Source organism: Oncorhynchus nerka, linkage group LG14 (genome assembly GCF_034236695.1).
Source record: "Oncorhynchus nerka isolate Pitt River linkage group LG14, Oner_Uvic_2.0, whole genome shotgun sequence".
Taxonomy (NCBI): domain Eukaryota; kingdom Metazoa; phylum Chordata; class Actinopteri; order Salmoniformes; family Salmonidae; genus Oncorhynchus; species Oncorhynchus nerka.
The window spans coordinates 93,284,695-93,302,078 of record NC_088409.1 but is presented as its reverse complement, the minus strand read 5'-3'; the positions used below and the strand labels follow the sequence as shown (position 1 = coordinate 93,302,078).

The following is a 17,384-nucleotide window of genomic DNA, read 5'->3' as shown; positions in this document are numbered from 1 at the left end:
AGGAGGCTGGAGCTAGTTTGTTGAAGGAGAGAAGGGAGGAAGGAGAGAGGAGGCTGGAGCTAGTTTGTTGAAGGAGAGAAGGGAAGGATAGAGAGAGGAGGCTGGAGCTAGTTTGTTGAAGGGAGGAAGGAGAGAAGGGAAGAAGAAGAGAGGAGGCTGGAGCTAGTTTGTTGAGGGAGAGAAGGGAGGAAAGAGAGAGGAGGCTGGAGCTAGTTTGTTGAGGGAGAGAAGGGAGGAAGGAGAGAGGAGGCTGGAGCTAGTTTGTTGAAGGAGAGAAGGGAGGAAGGAGAGAGGAGGCTGGAGCTAGTTTGTTGAAGGAGAGAAGGGAGGAAGGAGAGAAGAGGCTGGAGCTAGTTTGTTGAAGGAGAGAAGGGAAGGATAGAGAGAGGAGGCTGGAGCTAGTTTGTTGAAGGAGAGAAGGGAGGAAGGGGAGAGGAGGCTGGAACTAGTTTGTTGAAGGAGAGAAGGGAAGGAAGGAGAGAGGAGGCTGGAGCTAGTTTGTTGAAAGAGAGAAGGGAGGAAGGAGAGAGGAGTCTGGAGCTAGTTTGTTGAAGGAGAGAAGGAAGGATAGAGAGAGGAGGCTGGAGCTAGTTTGTTAAGGGAGAGAAGGGAGGAAGGAGGAGGCTGGAGCTAGTTTGTTGAGGGAGAGAGGGAAGGATAGAGAGAGGAGGCTGGAGCTAGTTTGTTAAGGGAGAGAAGGGAGAAAGGAGAGAGGAGGCTGGAGCTAGTTTGTTGAGGGAGAGAGGGAAGGATAGAGAGAGGAGGCTGGAGCTAGTTTGTTGAAGGAGGGAAGGGAGGAAGGAGAGAGGAGGCTGGAAATATTTTGTTGAAGGAGAGAAGGGAGGAAGGAGAGAAGGGAAGGACAGAGAGAGGAGGCTGGAGCTAGTTTGTTGAAGGAGAGAAGGGAAGGATAGAGAGAGGAGGCTGGAGCTAGTTTGTTGAAGGAGAGAAGGGAAGAAGGAGAGAGGAGGCTGGAGCTAGTTTGTTGAAGGAGAGAAGGGAAGGATAGAGAGAGGAGTCTGGAGCTAGTTTGTTGAAAGAGAGAAGGGAGGAAGGAGAGAGGAGGCTGGAGCTAGTTTGTTGAAGGAGAGAAGGGAGGAAGGAGAGAGGAGGCTGGAGCTAGTTTGTTGAAGGAGAGAAGGGAAGGATAGAGAGAGGAGGCTGGAGCTAGTTTGTTGAAGGAGAGAAGGGAGGAAGGAGAGAAGGGAAGAAGAAGAGAGGAGGCTGGAGCTAGTTTGTTGAGGGAGAGAAGGGATGAAAGAGAGGAGGCTGGAGCTAGTTTGTTGAGGGAGAGAAGGGAGGAAGGAGAGAGGAGGCTGGAGCTAGTTTGTTGAAGGAGAGAAGGGAGGAAGGAGAGAGGAGGCTGGAGCTAGTTTGTTGAAGGAGAGAAGGGAGGAAGGAGAGAAGAGGTTGGAGCTAGTTTGTTGAAGGAGAGAAGGGAAGGATAGAGAGAGGAGGCTGGAGCTAGTTTGTTGAAGGAGAGAAGGGAGGAAGGAGAGAGGAGGCTGGAACTAGTTTGTTGAAGGAGAGAAGGGAAGGAAGGAGAGAGGAGGCTGGAGCTAGTTTGTTGAAAGAGAGAAGGGAGGAAGGAGAGAGGAGGCTGGAGCTAGTTTGTTGAAGGAGAGAAGGGAGGAAGGAGAGAAGAGGCTGGAGCTAGTTTGTTGAAGGAGAGAAGGGAAGGATAGAGAGAGGAGGCTGTTACAGGAGATAGAACCAGGACAGGGTGTGCTGGAGAGAGGGGTGTTACAGGAGACAGAACCAGGACAGGGTGTGCTGGAGAGAGGGGTGTTACAGGAGACAGAACCAGGACAGGGTGTGCTGGAGAGAGGGGTGTTACAGGAGACAGAACCAGGACAGGGTGTGCTGGAGAGAGGAGGCTGTTACAGGAGATAGAACCAGGACAGGGTGTGCTGGAGAGAGGGGTGTTACAGGAGACAGAACCAGGACAGGGTGTGCTGGAGAGAGGGGTGTTACAGGAGACAGAACCAGGACAGGGTGTGCTGGAGAGAGGGGTGTTACAGGACAGGGTGTGAGGGGTAGATCACTAGCTGTAGTTCTAAGCTTTTCCCCTCTCAAGTGTCTTTTAAAACAGGAGAGCAGAGAGTCATTCCAAAAGCACGCAGAGGGCTACAACATACCTATGTCCTCGTAACACGGTGTTGGAAGCCATATAATCACTAGGCACCGTGTGTCTCTCTCCGTCAATCACTCAGGTTTTATCGTTGTGAGGAATGGACTGGCGACCTCAGCACAAATCGGTTTTAACATGTGTAACCCCGACCTCCACCTGCAGGAGGACATTTTGTACCAGAACGCTCACCAGACGTCAACTATGAGGGTGAAGTGTGACTCAGTATTGACCAGTGGTTAAATTGAGCCGGAGCTACCGGAGATACCCAGAGCCGGACCCCCTTTCCAGCACCTTACAGGTCCCCAAAACAAAGTATGTTTAAAGTATGATAAACCAAAATGAGTGTTAGGGTTATGGCTAGTGTTGAGTGAGGGTGTGGACATGAATCTAGGGTTAGGGTTGAGTCAGGGTGTGGATGTGGACATGAAGCTAGGGTTAGGGTTGAGTCAGGGTGTGGACATGAATCTAGGGTTAGGGTTGAGTCAGGGTGTGGATGTGGACATGAATCTAGGGTTAGGGTTGAGTCAGGGTGTGGACATGAATCTAGGGTTAGGGTTGAGTCAGGGTGTGGATGTGGACATGAATCTAGGGTTAGGGTTGAGTCAGGGTGTGGACATGAATCTAGGGTTAGGGTTGAGTCAGGGTGTAGACATGAATCTAGGGTTAGGGTTGAGTCAGGGTGTGGACATGAATCTAGGGTTAGGGTTGAGTCAGGGTGTGGATGTGGACATGAAACTAGGGTTAGTGTTGAGTCAGGGTGTGGACATGAATCTAGGGTTAGTGTTGAGTCAGGGTGTGGACATGAATCTAGGGTTAGTGTTGAGTCAGGGTGTGGACATTAATCTAGGGTTAGGGTTGAGTCAGGGTGTGGACATGAATCTAGGGTTAGTGTTGAGTCAGGGTGTGGACATGAATCTAGGGTTAGGGTTGAGTCAGGGTGTGGACATGAATCTAGGGTTAGTGTTGAGTCAGGGTGTGGACATGAATCTAGGGTTAGGGTTGAGTCAGGGTGTGGATGTGGACATGAATCTAGGGTTAGGGTTGAGTCAGGGTGTAGACATGAATCTAGGGTTAGGGTTAGGGTTGAATCAGGGGTGTTGAGTCAGGGTGTGGACATGAATCTAGGGTTAGGGTTGAGTCAGGGTGTGGATGTGGACATGAATCTAGGGTTAGTGTTGAGTCAGGGTGTAGACATGAATCTAGGGTTAGGGTTGAATCAGGGTGTGGATGTGGACATGAATCTAGGGTTAGGGTTGAGTCAGGGTGTGGACATGAATCTAGGGTTAGGGTTGAGTCAGGGTGTGGACATGAATCTAGGGTTAGGGTTGAGTCAGGGTGTGGACATGAATCTAGGGTTAGTGTTGAGTCAGGGTGTGGACATGAGTCAGGGTTAGGGTTGAGTCAGGGTGTGGACATGAATCTAGGGTTAGGGTTGAGTCAGGGTGTGGACATGAATCTAGGGTTAGGGTTGAGTCAGGGTGTGGACATGAATCTAGGGTTAGGGTTGAGTCAGGGTGTAGACATGAATCTAGGGTTAGGGTTGAGTCAGGGTGTGGATGTGGACATGGGACGAGAGGAAACAATGGCAGATGACCGTGAGCATGGCTCAACCCTAGTCGAACCCCTGGCGCTAACCTCTTTGGGATGACAATAGGACATATACAGGATCCTTCAGAACGACACATTGACTAATCATCTCAATAGACTATCATGTCCATTAACAGTCTCTGCAGAACTCTTGCAGGCCTTGACCCCAGAAGAAAATGTTCACCTGAACAAACACGTCCACTGAATGAGACCACATGGAGGGCTGGAAAAGCATGCAGCTCTTACACACACAGGCATACAGAGGGCTTAGCGTGTTACCGAGGGCTTAGCGTGTTACAGAGGGCTTAGCGTGTTACCGACGCGTGTTAGCGTTGGCCCACACATGTGAGATGACGTGATGCTAGAACATACTGTGATTAAGAAGCTAAATAAACTGCTGTGACAGATTTGATGCTGTGGTTCCAAGCATAACTATACAGGCCTGCAGCTATGGGCTTGTTTACTAGGCAGCAACTATGGGCCTGTTGACTAGGCAGCAACTATGGGCCTGTTGACTAGGCAGCAACTATGGGCCTGTTGACCTGGCAGCAACTACGGGCCTGTTGACTAGGCAGCAACTATGGGCCTGTTGACTAGGCAGCAACTATGGGCCTGTTGACTAGGCAGCAACTATGGGCCTGTTGACTAGGCAGCAACTATGGGCCTGTTGACTAGGCAGCAACTATGGGCCTGTTTTAAAAAAAAAAAAAATTGATTTCACCTTTATTTAACCAGGTAGGCTAGTTGAGAACAAGTTCTCATTTGCAACTGCGACCTGGCCAAGATAAAGCATAGCAGTGTGAACAGAGAACACAGAGTTACACATGGAGTAAACAATTAACAAGTCAATAACACAGTAGAAAAAAAAAATGGGCAGTCTATATACAATGTGTGCAAAAGGCATGAGGAGGTAGGCGAATAATTACAATTTTGCAGATTAACACTGGGGTGATAAATGATCAGATGGTCATGTACAGGTAGAGATATTGGTGTGCAAAAGAGCAGAAAAGTAAATAAATACATTTGAAAAAAAACAGTATAAAAACAGTATGGGAATGAGGTAGGTGAAAATGGGTGGGCTATTTACCAATAGACTATGTACAGCTGCAGCGATCGGTTAGCTGCTCGGATAGCTGATGTTTGAAGTTGGTGAGGGAGATAAAAGTCTCCAACTTCAGCGATTTTTGCAGTTCGTTCCAGTCGCAGGCAGCAGAGTACTGGAACGAAAGGCGGCCAAATGAGGTGTTGGCTTTAGGGATGATCAGTGAGATACACCTGCTGGAGCGTGTGCTACGGATGGGTGTTGCCATCGTGACCAGTGAACTGAGATAAGGCGGAGCTTTACCTAGCATGGACTTGTAGATGACCTGGAGCCAGTGGGTCTGGCGACGAATATGTAGCGAGGGCCAGCCGACTAGAGCATACAAGTCGCAGTGGTGGGTGGTATAAGGTGCTTTGGTGACAAAACGGATGGCACTATGATAGACTGCATCCAGTTTGCTGAGTAGAGTGTTGGAAGCCATTTTGTAGATGACATCGCCGAAATCGAGGATCGGTAGGATAGTCAGTTTTACTAGGGTAAGCTTGGCGGCGTGAGTGAAGGAGGCTTTGTTGCGGAATAGAAAGCCGACTCTTGATTTGATTTTCGATTGGAGATGTTTGATGTGAGTCTGGAAGGAGAGTTTGCAGTCTAGCCAGACACCTAGGTACTTATAGATGTCCACATATTCAAGGTCGGAACCATCCAGGGTGGTGATGCTAGTCGGGCATGCGGGTGCAGGCAGCGATCTGTTGAAAAGCATGCATTTGGTTTTACTCGCGTTTAAGAGCAGTTGGAGGCCACGGAAGGAGTGCTGTATGGCATTGAAGCTCGTTTGGAGGTTAGATAGCACAGTGTCCAATGACGGGCCGAAAGTATATAGAATGGTGTCGTCTGCGTAGAGGTGGATCAGGGAATCGCCAGCAGCAAGAGCAACATCATTGATATATACAGAGAAAAGAGTCGGCCCGAGAATTGAACCCTGTGGCACCCCCATAGAGACTGCCAGAGGACCTGACAGCATGCCCTCCGATTTGACACACTGAACTCTGTCTGCAAAGTAATTGGTGAACCAGGCAAGGCAGTCATCCGAGAAACCGAGGCTATTGAGTCTGCCGATAAGAATATGGTGATTGACAGAGTCGAAAGCCTTGGCGAGGTCGATGAAGACGGCTGCACAGTACTGTCTTTTATCGATGGCGGTTATGATATCGTTTAGTACCTTGAGCGTGGCTGAGGTGCACCCGTGACCGGCTCGGAAACCAGATTGCACAGCGGAGAAGGTACGGTGGGATTCGAGATGGTCAGTGACATGTTTGTTGACTTGGCTTTCGAAGACCTTAGATAGGCAGGGCAGGATGGATATAGGTCTATAGCAGTTTGGGTCCAGGGTGTCTCCGCCTTTGAAGAGGGGATGACTGCGGCAGCTTTCAATCCTTGGGGATCTCAGACGATATGAAAGAGAGGTTGAACAGGCTGGTAATAGGGGTTGCGACAATGGCGGCAGATAGTTTCAGAAATAGAGGGTCCAGATTGTCAAGCCCAGCTGATTTGTACGGGTCTAGGTTTTGCAGCTCTTTCAGAACGTCTGCTATCTGGATTTGGGTAAAGGAGAACCTGGAGAGGCTTGGGCGAGGGGCTGCGGGGGGCGGAGCTGTTGGCCGAGGTTGGAGTAGCCAGGCGGAAGGCATGACCAGCCGTTGAGAAGTGCTTATTGAAGCTTTCGATAATCGTGGATTTATCGGTGAAGACCGTGTTACCTAGCCTCAGTGCAGTGGGCAGCTGGGAGGAGGTGCTCTTGTTCTCCATGGACTTCACAGTGTCCCAGAACTTTTTGGAGTTGGAGCTACAGGATGCAAACTTCTGCCTGAAGAAGCTGGCCTTAGCTTTCCTGACTGACTGCGTGTATTGGTTCCTGACTTCCCTGAACAGTTGCATATCACGGGGCTATTCGATGCTATTGCAGTCCGCCACAGGATGTTTTTGTGCTGGTCGAGGGCAGTCAGGTCTGGAGTGAACAAGGGCTGTATCTGTTCTTGGTTCTGCATTTTTGAACGGAGCATGCTTATCTAAAATGGTGAGGAAGTTACTTTTAAAGAATGACCAGGCATCCTCAACTGACGGGATGAGGTCAATGTCCTTCCAGGATACCCGGGCCAGGTCGATTAGAAAGGCCTGCTCACAGAAGTGTTTTAGGGAGCGTTTGACAGTGATGAGGGGTGGTCGTTTGACTGCGGCTCCGTGGCGGATACAGGCAATGAGGCAGTGATCGCTGAGATCCTGGTTGAAGACAGCGGAGGTGTATTTGGAGGGCCAGTTGGTCAGGATGACGTCTATGAGGGTGCCCTTGTTTACAGAGTTAGGGTTGTACCTGGTGGGTTCCTTGATGATTTGAGTGAGATTGAGGGCATCTAGCTTACATTGTAGGACTGCCGGGGTGTTAAGCATATCCCAGTTTAGGTCACCTAACAGAACAAACTCTGAAGCTAGATGGGGGGCGATCAATTCACAAATGGTGTCCAGGGCACAGCTGGGAGCTGAGGGTGGTCGGTAGCAGGCGGCAACAGTGAGAGACTTATTTCTGGAGAGGGTAATTTTCAAAATTAGTAGTTCGAACTGTTTGGGTATGGACCTGGAAAGTATGACATTACTTTGCAGGCTATCTCTGCAGTAGACTGCAACTCCGCCCCCTTTGGTAGTTCTATCTTGACGGAAGATGTTATAATTGGGTATGGAAATCTCTGAATTTTTGGTGGCCTTCCTGAGCCAGGATTCAGACACGGCAAGGACATCAGGGTTAGCAGAGTGTGCTAAAGCAGTGAGTAAAACAAACTTAGGGAGGAGGCTTCTGATGTTGACATGCATAAAACCAAGGCTTTTTCGATCACAGAAGTCAACAAATGAGGGTACCTGGGGACATGCAGGGCCTGGGTTTACCTCCACATCACCCGCGGAACAGAGAAGGAGTAGTATGAGGGTGCGGCTAAAGGCTATCAAAACTGGTCGCCTAGAGCGTTGGGGGCAGAGGATAAGAGGAGCAGGTTTCTGGGCATGGTAGAATATATTCAGGGCATAATGCGCAGACAGGGGTATGGTGGGGTGCGGGTACAGCGGAGGTAAGCCCAGGCACTGGGTGATAATGAGACAGGTTGTATCTCTGGACATGCTGGTTGTAATGGGTGAGGTCACTGCATGTGTGGGAGGTGGGACAAAGGAGGTAACAGGGGTATGCAGAGTGGGTCTAGGGGCTCCATTGTGAACTAAAACAATTATAACTAACCTGAACAACAGTATACAAGGCATATTGACATCTGAGAGAGAGACATACAGCGAGGCATACAGTAATCACAGGTGTTGAATTTGGAAAGCTAGCTAAAAACAGTAGGCGAGGCTAATCCGCTAGCACAACAAACAGCAGGTAAAATGGCGTTGACTAGGCAACGGGGCCGACAGGTAAGACAAACAAGCAGAAAGGAGTACCGTGATTAATGGACAGTCCAGCGTGCGTCAGCTATGTAGCCAAGAGATCAGTGTCCAGGGGGCAGGGGGCTGGGCTGGCGAGTGTTATCCAGGTTTTTTTTTTTTTTTTTTTTTTTAAACTAACAATGACTAACTAGCTTGTAGCTAGTTAGCTGGTTAGCGTCTGGAGGTTCTTGAGTGTGTCATAAAAATAAAAATAAGAGTAAAAGTAACAGCGATTCCGTATCACATTGGGTGAGGCAGGTTTCCGGAAGGTATAAACAAATTAAAAATCAAAAAGAGATAGAAAGTAAATGGGGTCAGAGAGTGATTGGGACGCGGTGGTTCAGACGGTTAGCAGGCCTGTGCTAACAAGCTAACAGTTCGTAGGCCCGAGCTAGACAAGGTAGCAGTTAGCGGACCGGAGCTTGACAAGCTAGCTGTTAGCAGGCCGAATTAGCAAGCAGGGAGATAGCGAGGGCTAGAGAGTTAACCTTTGGGGGACGTCGCGATGGGGTGAGTCTGTTGACTAGGCAGCAACTATGGGCCTGTTGACTAGGCAGCAACTATGGGCCTGTTGACTAGGCAGCAACTATGGGCCTGTTGACTAGGCAGCAACTATGGGCCTGTTTACTAGGCAGCAACAATGGGCCTGTTGACTAGGCAGCAACTATGGGCCTGTTGACTAGGCAGCAACTATGGGCCTGATCACTAGGCAGCAACTATGGGCCTGTTGACTAGGAAGCAACTATGGGCCTGTTGACTAGGCAGCAACTATGGGCCTGTTGACTAGGCAGCAACTATGGGCCTGTTGACTAGGCAGCAACTATGGGCCTGTTGACTAGGCAGCAACTATGGGCCTGTTTACTAGGCAGCAGCTATGGGCCTGTTTACTGAGTGTTTATTGTCAATGTCACCCTAAGCTTTAGATGAGGAGGATTAGGTTCACGTGAAAGCTCAGGCTAATGAAGATTGGGAATGAGGAATGTAAGGATGGGTTTCACTGTGTCCCTGTGTTTTGATTGGCAGGTGACCGACAGCGGTCCATGACCAGTGTGTGTGGACGGACCTAGCCAGGCTGACTAAGTGATACTGGCACAGTGAGTTCCGCTCTGAGTCTGAGTCAACACCGACACACTACCCAGCACTGATCAAGAGATACAAGTGGACAATGACATGGGAAAGGGGGAATGAGACAGGAGGGGAGAGAGAGAGAGAGAGAGAGAGAGAGAGAGAGAGAGAGAGAGAGAGAGAGAAGAGGAGATAAATGGAATGCAAGACAAGAGAAAGAGACCGAGACAGAGACAGAGACAGAGGCAGAGATAGAGACACAGACAGAGGCAGAGATAGAGACAGAGATAGAGACAGAGACAGAGACAGAGAGACAGACAAAGACAGACAGAGACAGAGACAGAGACAGAGAAAAGGTACTGACAGAAGAGGGAGACATTGGGCGATCTGTTTGTGGGATCTCTGTTTGTGGGATCTCTGTTTGTGGGATCTTTGTTTGTGGGATCTCTGTTTGTGGGATCTCTGTTTCTGGGCTCCCGAGTGGCGCAAAGGTCAAAGGCACTGCATCTCAGTGCTAGAAGCGTCACTACAGACCCTGGTTTGATTCCAGGCTGTATCACAACCGACCGTGATTGGGAGTCCCATAGGGCCCAGCTTCGTCTGGGTTAGTGTTTGTCCTGGGGTAGACCGTCATTGTAATTAAGAATTTATTCTTAACTGACTTGCCAAGTTAAATAAACGTTAAATACAATGTTAAAAAGAGGAGGAGAGAGATATGAGATCTTCCTCGCCACCCTCTCAGTGGTGCAAGTCTCAGGCTCCGTCAGGTCCTCCTCTCCATCCTCTCAGTGGTGCAAGTCTCAGGCTCCGTCAGGTCCTCCTCTCCATCCTCTCAGTGGTGCAAGTCTCAGGCTCCGTCAGGTCCTCCTCTCCACCCTCTCAGTGGTGCAAGTTTCAGGCTCTGTCAGGTCCTCCTCTCCACCCTCTCAGTGGTGCAAGTCTCAGGCTCCGTCAGGTCCTCCTCTCCACCCTCTCAGTGGTGCAAGCCTCAGGCTCTGTCAGGTCCTCCTCGCCACCCTCTCAGTGGTGCAAGTCTCAGGCTCTGTCAGGTCCTCCTGTCCATCCTCTCAGGGCTGGGTGTCTCAGGCTCTGTCAGGTCCTCCTCTCCACCCTCTCAGTGGTGCAAGTCTCAGGCTCTGTCAGGTCCTCCTCTCCACCCTCTCAGTGGTGCAAGTCTCAGGCTCCGTCAGGTCCTCCTCTCCACCCTCTCAGTGGTGCAAGTCTCAGGCTCCGTCAGGTCCTCCTCTCCACCCTCTCAGTGGTGCAAGTCTCAGGCTCTGTCAGGTCCTCCTCTCCACCCTCTCAGGGCTGGGTGTCTCAGGCTCTGTCAGATCCTCCTCTCCACCCTCTCAGGGCTGGGTGTCTCAGGCTCTGTCAGGTCCTCCTCTCCATCCTCTCAGGGCTGGGTGTCTCAGGCTCTGTCAGGTCCTCCTCTCCACCCTCTCAGGGCTGGGTGTCTCAGGCTCTGTCAGGTCCTCCTCTCCACCCTCTCAGGGCTGGGTGTCTCAGGCTCTGTCAGATCCTCCTCTCCACCCTCTCAGGGCTGGGTGTCTCAGGCTCTGTCAGGTCCTCCTCTCCACCCTCTCAGGGCTGGGTGTCTCAGGCTCTGTCAGATCCTCCTCTCCACGCTCTCAGGGCTGGGTGTCTCAGGCTCTGTCAGGTCCTCCTCTCCACCCTCTCAGGGCTGGGTGTCTCAGGCTCTGTCAGGTCCTCCTCTCCACCCTCTCAGGGCTGGGTGTCTCAGGCTCTGTCAGGTCCTCCTCTCCACCCTCTCAGGGCTGGGTGTCTCAGGCTCTGTCAGATCCTCCTCTCCACCCTCTCAGGGCTGGGTGTCTCAGGCTCTGTCAGGTCCTCCTCTCCACCCTCTCAGGGCTGGGTGTCTCAGGCTCTGTCAGATCCTCCTCTCCACCCTCTCAGGGCTGGGTGTCTCAGGCTCTGTCAGGTCCTCCTCTCCACCCTCTCAGGGCTGGGTGTCTCAGGCTCTGTCAGATCCTCCTCTCCACCCTCTCAGGGCTGGGTGTCTCAGGCTCTGTCAGATCCTCCTCTCCACCCTCTCAGGGCTGGGTGTCTCAGGCTCTGTCAGGTCCTCCTCTCCATCCTCTCAGGGCTGGGTGTCTCAGGCTCTGTCAGGTCCTCCTCTCCACCCTCTCAGGGCTGGGTGTCTCAGGCTCTGTCAGGTCCTCCTCTCCACCCTCTCAGGGCTGGGTGTCTCAGGCTCTGTCAGGTCCTCCTCTCCACCCTCTCAGGGCTGGGTGTCTCAGGCTCTGTCAGATCCTCCTCTCCACCCTCTCAGGGCTGGGTGTCTCAGGCTCTGTCAGGTCCTCCTCTCCACCCTCTCAGGGCTGGGTGTCTCAGGCTCTGTCAGATCCTCCTCTCCACCCTCTCAGGGCTGGGTGTCTCAGGCTCTGTCAGGTCCTCCTCTCCACCCTCTCAGGGCTGGGTGTCTCAGGCTCTGTCAGATCCTCCTCTCCACCCTCTCAGGGCTGGGTGTCTCAGGCTCTGTCAGGTCCTCCTCTCCATCCTCTCAGGGCTGGGTGTCTCAGGCTCTGTCAGATCCTCCTCTCCACCCTCTCAGGGCTGGGTGTCTCAGACTCTGCACACTCTTGGATTGCATCCTACCTGGCAGGCCCCTCCTACCAAGTGACGTGGAGAGGATATGTATCTGCACAACATACTCTCACTACTGGTGTACCCCAGGGCTTGGTTTTTGGCCCTCTCCTCTTCTCTCTATACACCAAGTCACTCAGCTCTGTCATATCCTCACATGGTCTCTCCTATCGTTGCTATGCGTATGACACTCAACTACTTTTCTCCTTCCCCCCCTTCTGACACGCAGTTGGTGACACGCATCTCTGCTTGTCTGACAGATATCTCAGCTTGGATGTCGGCCCACCACCTCAAGCTCAACCTGGACAAGAGGGAGCTGCTCTTACTCCTGGGGGAAGGCCTGTCCGCTCAAAGACCTCTCCATCACGGTTGACGACACCACAGTGTCGCCCTTCCAGTGTGCAAAGAACCTTGGTGTGACCCTGGACAACACAAAGCAGTAACTCGCTCTTGCAGGTCCATGCTCTACAACATCAGTAGAGTACGACCCTACCTCACACAGGAAGAGGCACATCCGTAGAGTACGACCTTACGTCACACAGGAAGAGGCACATCCGTAGAGTACGACCCTACCTCACACAGGAAGAGGCACATCCGTAGAGTACGACCTTACCTCACACAGGAAGAGGCACATCCGTAGAGTACGACCTTACCTCACACAGGAAGAGGCACATCCGTAGAGTACGACCTTACCTCACACAGGAAGAGGCACATCCGTAGAGTACGACCTTACCTCACACAGGAAGAGGCACATCCGTAGAGTACGACCCTACCTCACATAGGAAGCGGCGCAGGTCCTAATCCAGGCACTTGTCCTCTCCCGTCTGGACTACTGCAACTCACTGTTAGCTTGGCTCCCTGCTTGTGCCATCAAACCCCTGCAACTTATCCAGAACTCTGCACCTGCCTGGTGTTCACAATTCCCATGTTCTCTCATGTCACCCCACTCCTCCTCACACTCCACTGGCTTCAAGTCGAAGCTCGTATCCACTACAAGACCATGGTGCTTATTTACGGAACAGCAAGATAAACTGCCCCTCCCTACCTTCAGGCTACGCTCAAACCCTACACCACAACCCGAGCACTCCGTTCTGCCACCTCTGGTCTACTGGCTCTCCCACCATTACGGGAGGGCAGCTCCCGCTCAGCCCAGTCCAAGCTCTTCTGTGTCCTGGCATCCCAATGGTGGAACCAGCTTCCTCCTGAAGCTAGGGCAGCAGAGTCCCTCCCCATCTTCCCCCTGAAGATATCTCTGCCTGTGATATGTAGTTGTCCCACCTAGCTGTCTGAAGATCAATACACTAACTGTAAGTCTCTCTGGATAGGAGCGTCTACTAAATTACTAAAATCTCAAATGGAAATGAACGTGAGAGAAGAAGAAAGGTAAATGTTGATGTCTCCTCACCTCACTGGTCAAGCCCACAGCTCTGTGTATTTTAACCACGTGTCCCAGCAGGACTGGGTACTGCTGACCCACAACCCTCAGCGTGGGCAGGAAGGGGGCCATGGAGGCGGGGCTAGCCTGTGACACGTACACCAGTGCACCCAGTAGGGTCTCGTTCAGAGAGGCATCGCCTAGGTAACCAACCAGGGAGGGCACCAGGGGGCTCAGCACCTGGAGGGAGGAGAGAGGAGGGAGAGAGGAGGGAGGGGGGAGAGAGGAGGGAGAGAGGAGGGAGAAAGGAGGGAGGGGGAGAGAGAGGAGGAGAGAGGAGGGAGGGGGTAGAGAGAAGGGAGAGAGGAGGGGGAGAGAGGAGGGATGGGGAGAGAGGAGGGAGGAGGAGGAGGGAGGGAGGGAGGGAGAGAGAGGAGGGAGGGGGGAGAGAGGAGGGAGAGAGGAGGAGAGAGGAGGGAGAGAGGAGGGAGGGGGGGGAGAGAGGAGGGAGGGAGAGAGAGGAGGGAGAGGAGGAGGGAGGGGGAGAGAGGAGGGAGAGAGGAGGGAAAGGGGAGGGAGAGAGGAGGGAGGGGGAGAGAGAAGGGAGAGAGGAGGGGAGAGAGGAGGGATGGGGAGAGAGGAGGGAGAGAGGAGGGAGAGAGGAGGGAGGGAGGGGAGAAAGGAGGGAGGGGGAGAGAGGAGGGAGAGAGAGAGAGGAGGGAGAGAGGAGGGAGGGTGGAGAGAGGAGGGAGGGGGAGAGAGGAGGGAGAGAGGAGGGAGGGGGAGAGAGGAGGGAGAGAGGAGGGAGAGTGGAGGGAGGGGGAGAGAGGAGGGAAAGGGGAGGGAGAGAGGAGGGAGGGGGAGAGAGGAGGGAGAGGGGAGGGAGGGGGAGAGAGGAGGGATAGAGGAGGAAGGGGGGAGAGAGGAGGGAGTGGGGGAGAGAGGAGGGGAGAGAGGAGGGAGGGGGAGAGGAGGGAGATAGGAGGGAGGGAGAGAGGAGGGAGAGAGGAGGGAGGGGGAGAGGAGGAGGGAGAGAGGAGGGAGGGGGAAGGGAGGGGAAGAGAGGAGGGAGGGGGAAAGAGGGGGAGAAAGTAGAGAGGGAGAAATGAGAGGGGGGGAGATTAAACCAGAGACTAGCATTGAGTTGAAAGATGGAAAATATTCTAAAAGGTGCCATGGGAATATGTAGTATTTCATTAGGTTCCCCAGTAGCTACAACCAAAGCTGCAGCTACTCTTTCTGGGGTCCACACAAAACATGACATAATACACAACATGACATAATACATAACATGACATAATACACAACATGACATAATACATAACATGACATAATACATAACATGACATAATACATAATACATGACATAATACACAAAACATGACATAATACATAAAATGACATAATACACAAAACATGACATAATACACAACATGACATAATACATACCATGACATAATACATAATACATAACATAACATAATACACAATAGATGACATAATACACAACATTACATAATACATAATACATGACATAATACATAATACACAAAACATGACATAATACATGACATAATACATAACATGACATAATACATAATACATGACATAATACACAACATGACATAATACATAATACATAACATGACATAATACATGACATAATACATAACATGACATAATACATGACATAATACATAATACATGACATAATACACAACATGACATAATACATAATACATAAAATGACATAATACATGACATAATACATAACATGACATAATACATGACATAATACATAATACATGACATAATACACAACATGACATAATACATAATACATAACATGACATAATACATGACATAATACATAACATGACATAATACATGACATAATACATAATATGACATAATACACAAAACATGACATAATACATGACATAATACATAATATGACATAATACACAAAACATGACATAATACATGACATAATACATAATATGACATAATACACAAAACATGACATAATACATGACATAATACATAATATGACATAATACACAAAACATGACATAATACATGACATAATACATAACATGACATAATACATAACATGACATAATACATAACATGACATAATACATGACATAATACATAACATGACATAATACATAACATGACATAATACACATAACATGACATAATACATGACATAATACATAATACATAACATAATACATAACATATTACATAATACATGACATAATAAATACCATAACATAATACATAATATGACATAATACACAAAACATTACATAATACATAATATGACATAATACACAATACATGACATAATACATAACATAACATAATACATAACATGACATAATACACAATACATGACATAATACATAACATAACATAATACATAATACATGACATAATACACAACATGACATAATACATAACATAACATAATACATAACATGACATAATACACAACATGACATAATACACAACATGACATAATACATAATACATGACATAATACATAACATGACATAATACACAACATGACATAATACACAACATGACATAATACACAAAACATGTCATAATACATAACATTAACAGACAGGTACAGAACTACATACATTTTAAATAAGAATTCACACTTTCATTTTCTTATGTGTTAGCAATCCATGCAACATGTTCTCCTAATAACGGCTACAGTGCAGTCCTGCATTTTGTTACAGTTACATACTGATACAGGAATCAGAGGATGAAGAGTAGGAAGAGGAGTAGAGAACATAAAGTTAAAAGAGGAGGAAGATGAGAAAGGGAACAGAAAGAGGAGGAAGATGAGAAAGAGAACAGAAAGAGGAGGAAGATGAGTAGAGAACAGAAAGAAGAGGAAGATGAGTAGAGAACAAAAAGTTAAAAGAGGAGGAAGATGAGAAAGGGAACAGAAAGAAAGGGAACAGAAGAAGAGAAAGAGAACAGAAAGAGGAGAAAGATGAGTAGAGAACAGAAAGAGGAGGAAGATGAGAAAGAGAACAGAAAGAGGAGGAAGATGAGAAAGAGAACAGAAAGAGGAGGAAGATGAGTAGAGAACAAAAAGTTAAAAGAGGAGGAAGATGAGAAAGGGAACAGAAAGAGGAAGATGAGAAAGAGAACAGAAAGAGGAGAAAGATGAGTAGAGAACAGAAAGAGGAGGAAGATGAGAAAGAGAACAGAAAGAGGAGGAAGATGAGAAAGAGAGCAGAAAGAGGAGGAAGATGAGTAGAGAACAGAAAGAGGAGGAAGATGAGAAAGAGAACAGAAAGAGGAGGAAGATGATTAGAGAATAGAAAGAGGAGGAAGATGAGTAGAGAACAGAAAGAAGAGGAAGATGAGAAAGAGAGCAGAAAGAGGAATATGAGAAAGAGAGCAGAAAGAGGAATATGAGAAAGAGAGCAGAAAGAGGAGGAATATGAGAAAGAGAGCAGAAAGAGGAGGAAGATGAGTAGAGAACAGAAAGAGGAGGAAGATGAGAAAGAGAACAGAAAGAGGAGGAAGATGATTAGAGAATAGAAAGAGGAGGAAGATGAGTAGAGAACAGAAAGTTAAGCTGAGGAAGATCAGTAGACAACAGAAAGTTAAAAGAGGAGGAGGATGAGAAAGAGAAGTGTTGGTAGAATAATAGTAGAGTTGAGATTAGGAGAGAGAAAGAGCAGAGTTGAGATTAGGAGAGAGAAAGAGAGAGAGAAAGAGCAGAGTTGAGATGAAGAGAGAGAAAGAGAGAGAGAAAGAGCAGAGTTGAGATGAAGAGAGAGAGAGAGAGAGAAAGAGCAGAGTTGAGATTAGGAGAGAGAAAGAGAGAGAGAGAAAAAGCAGAGTTGAGATTGGGAGAGAGAAAGAGAGAGAGAAAGAGCAGAGTTGAGATGAAGAGAGAGAGAGAGAAAGAGCAGAGTTGAGATTAGGAGAGAGAGAGAGAAAGAGCAGAGTTGAGATTAGGAGAGAGAAAGAGAGAAAGAGCAGAGTTGAGATGAAGAGAGAGAGAGAAAGAGAGAGAAAGAGAGAGAAAGAGCAGAGTTGAGATGGAGAAAGAGAGAGAAAGAGCAGAGTTGAGATGA

At 49.1% G+C, this 17,384-nt stretch overlaps 1 protein-coding gene across 1 annotated transcript in view; it reads right to left on the bottom strand.

The window, feature by feature from the left end:
- The window catches only part of LOC115127223 (ventricular zone-expressed PH domain-containing protein-like), a 295,573-nt gene that overhangs the window by 153,180 nt on the left and 125,009 nt on the right, over positions 1-17,384 (bottom strand). Inside the window, exon 7 of the mRNA XM_065000549.1 lies at positions 13,300-13,509. Within this exon, the coding sequence (XP_064856621.1) occupies positions 13,300-13,509 (210 nt within the window). The remainder of the gene's footprint in view (positions 1-13,299; positions 13,510-17,384) is intronic.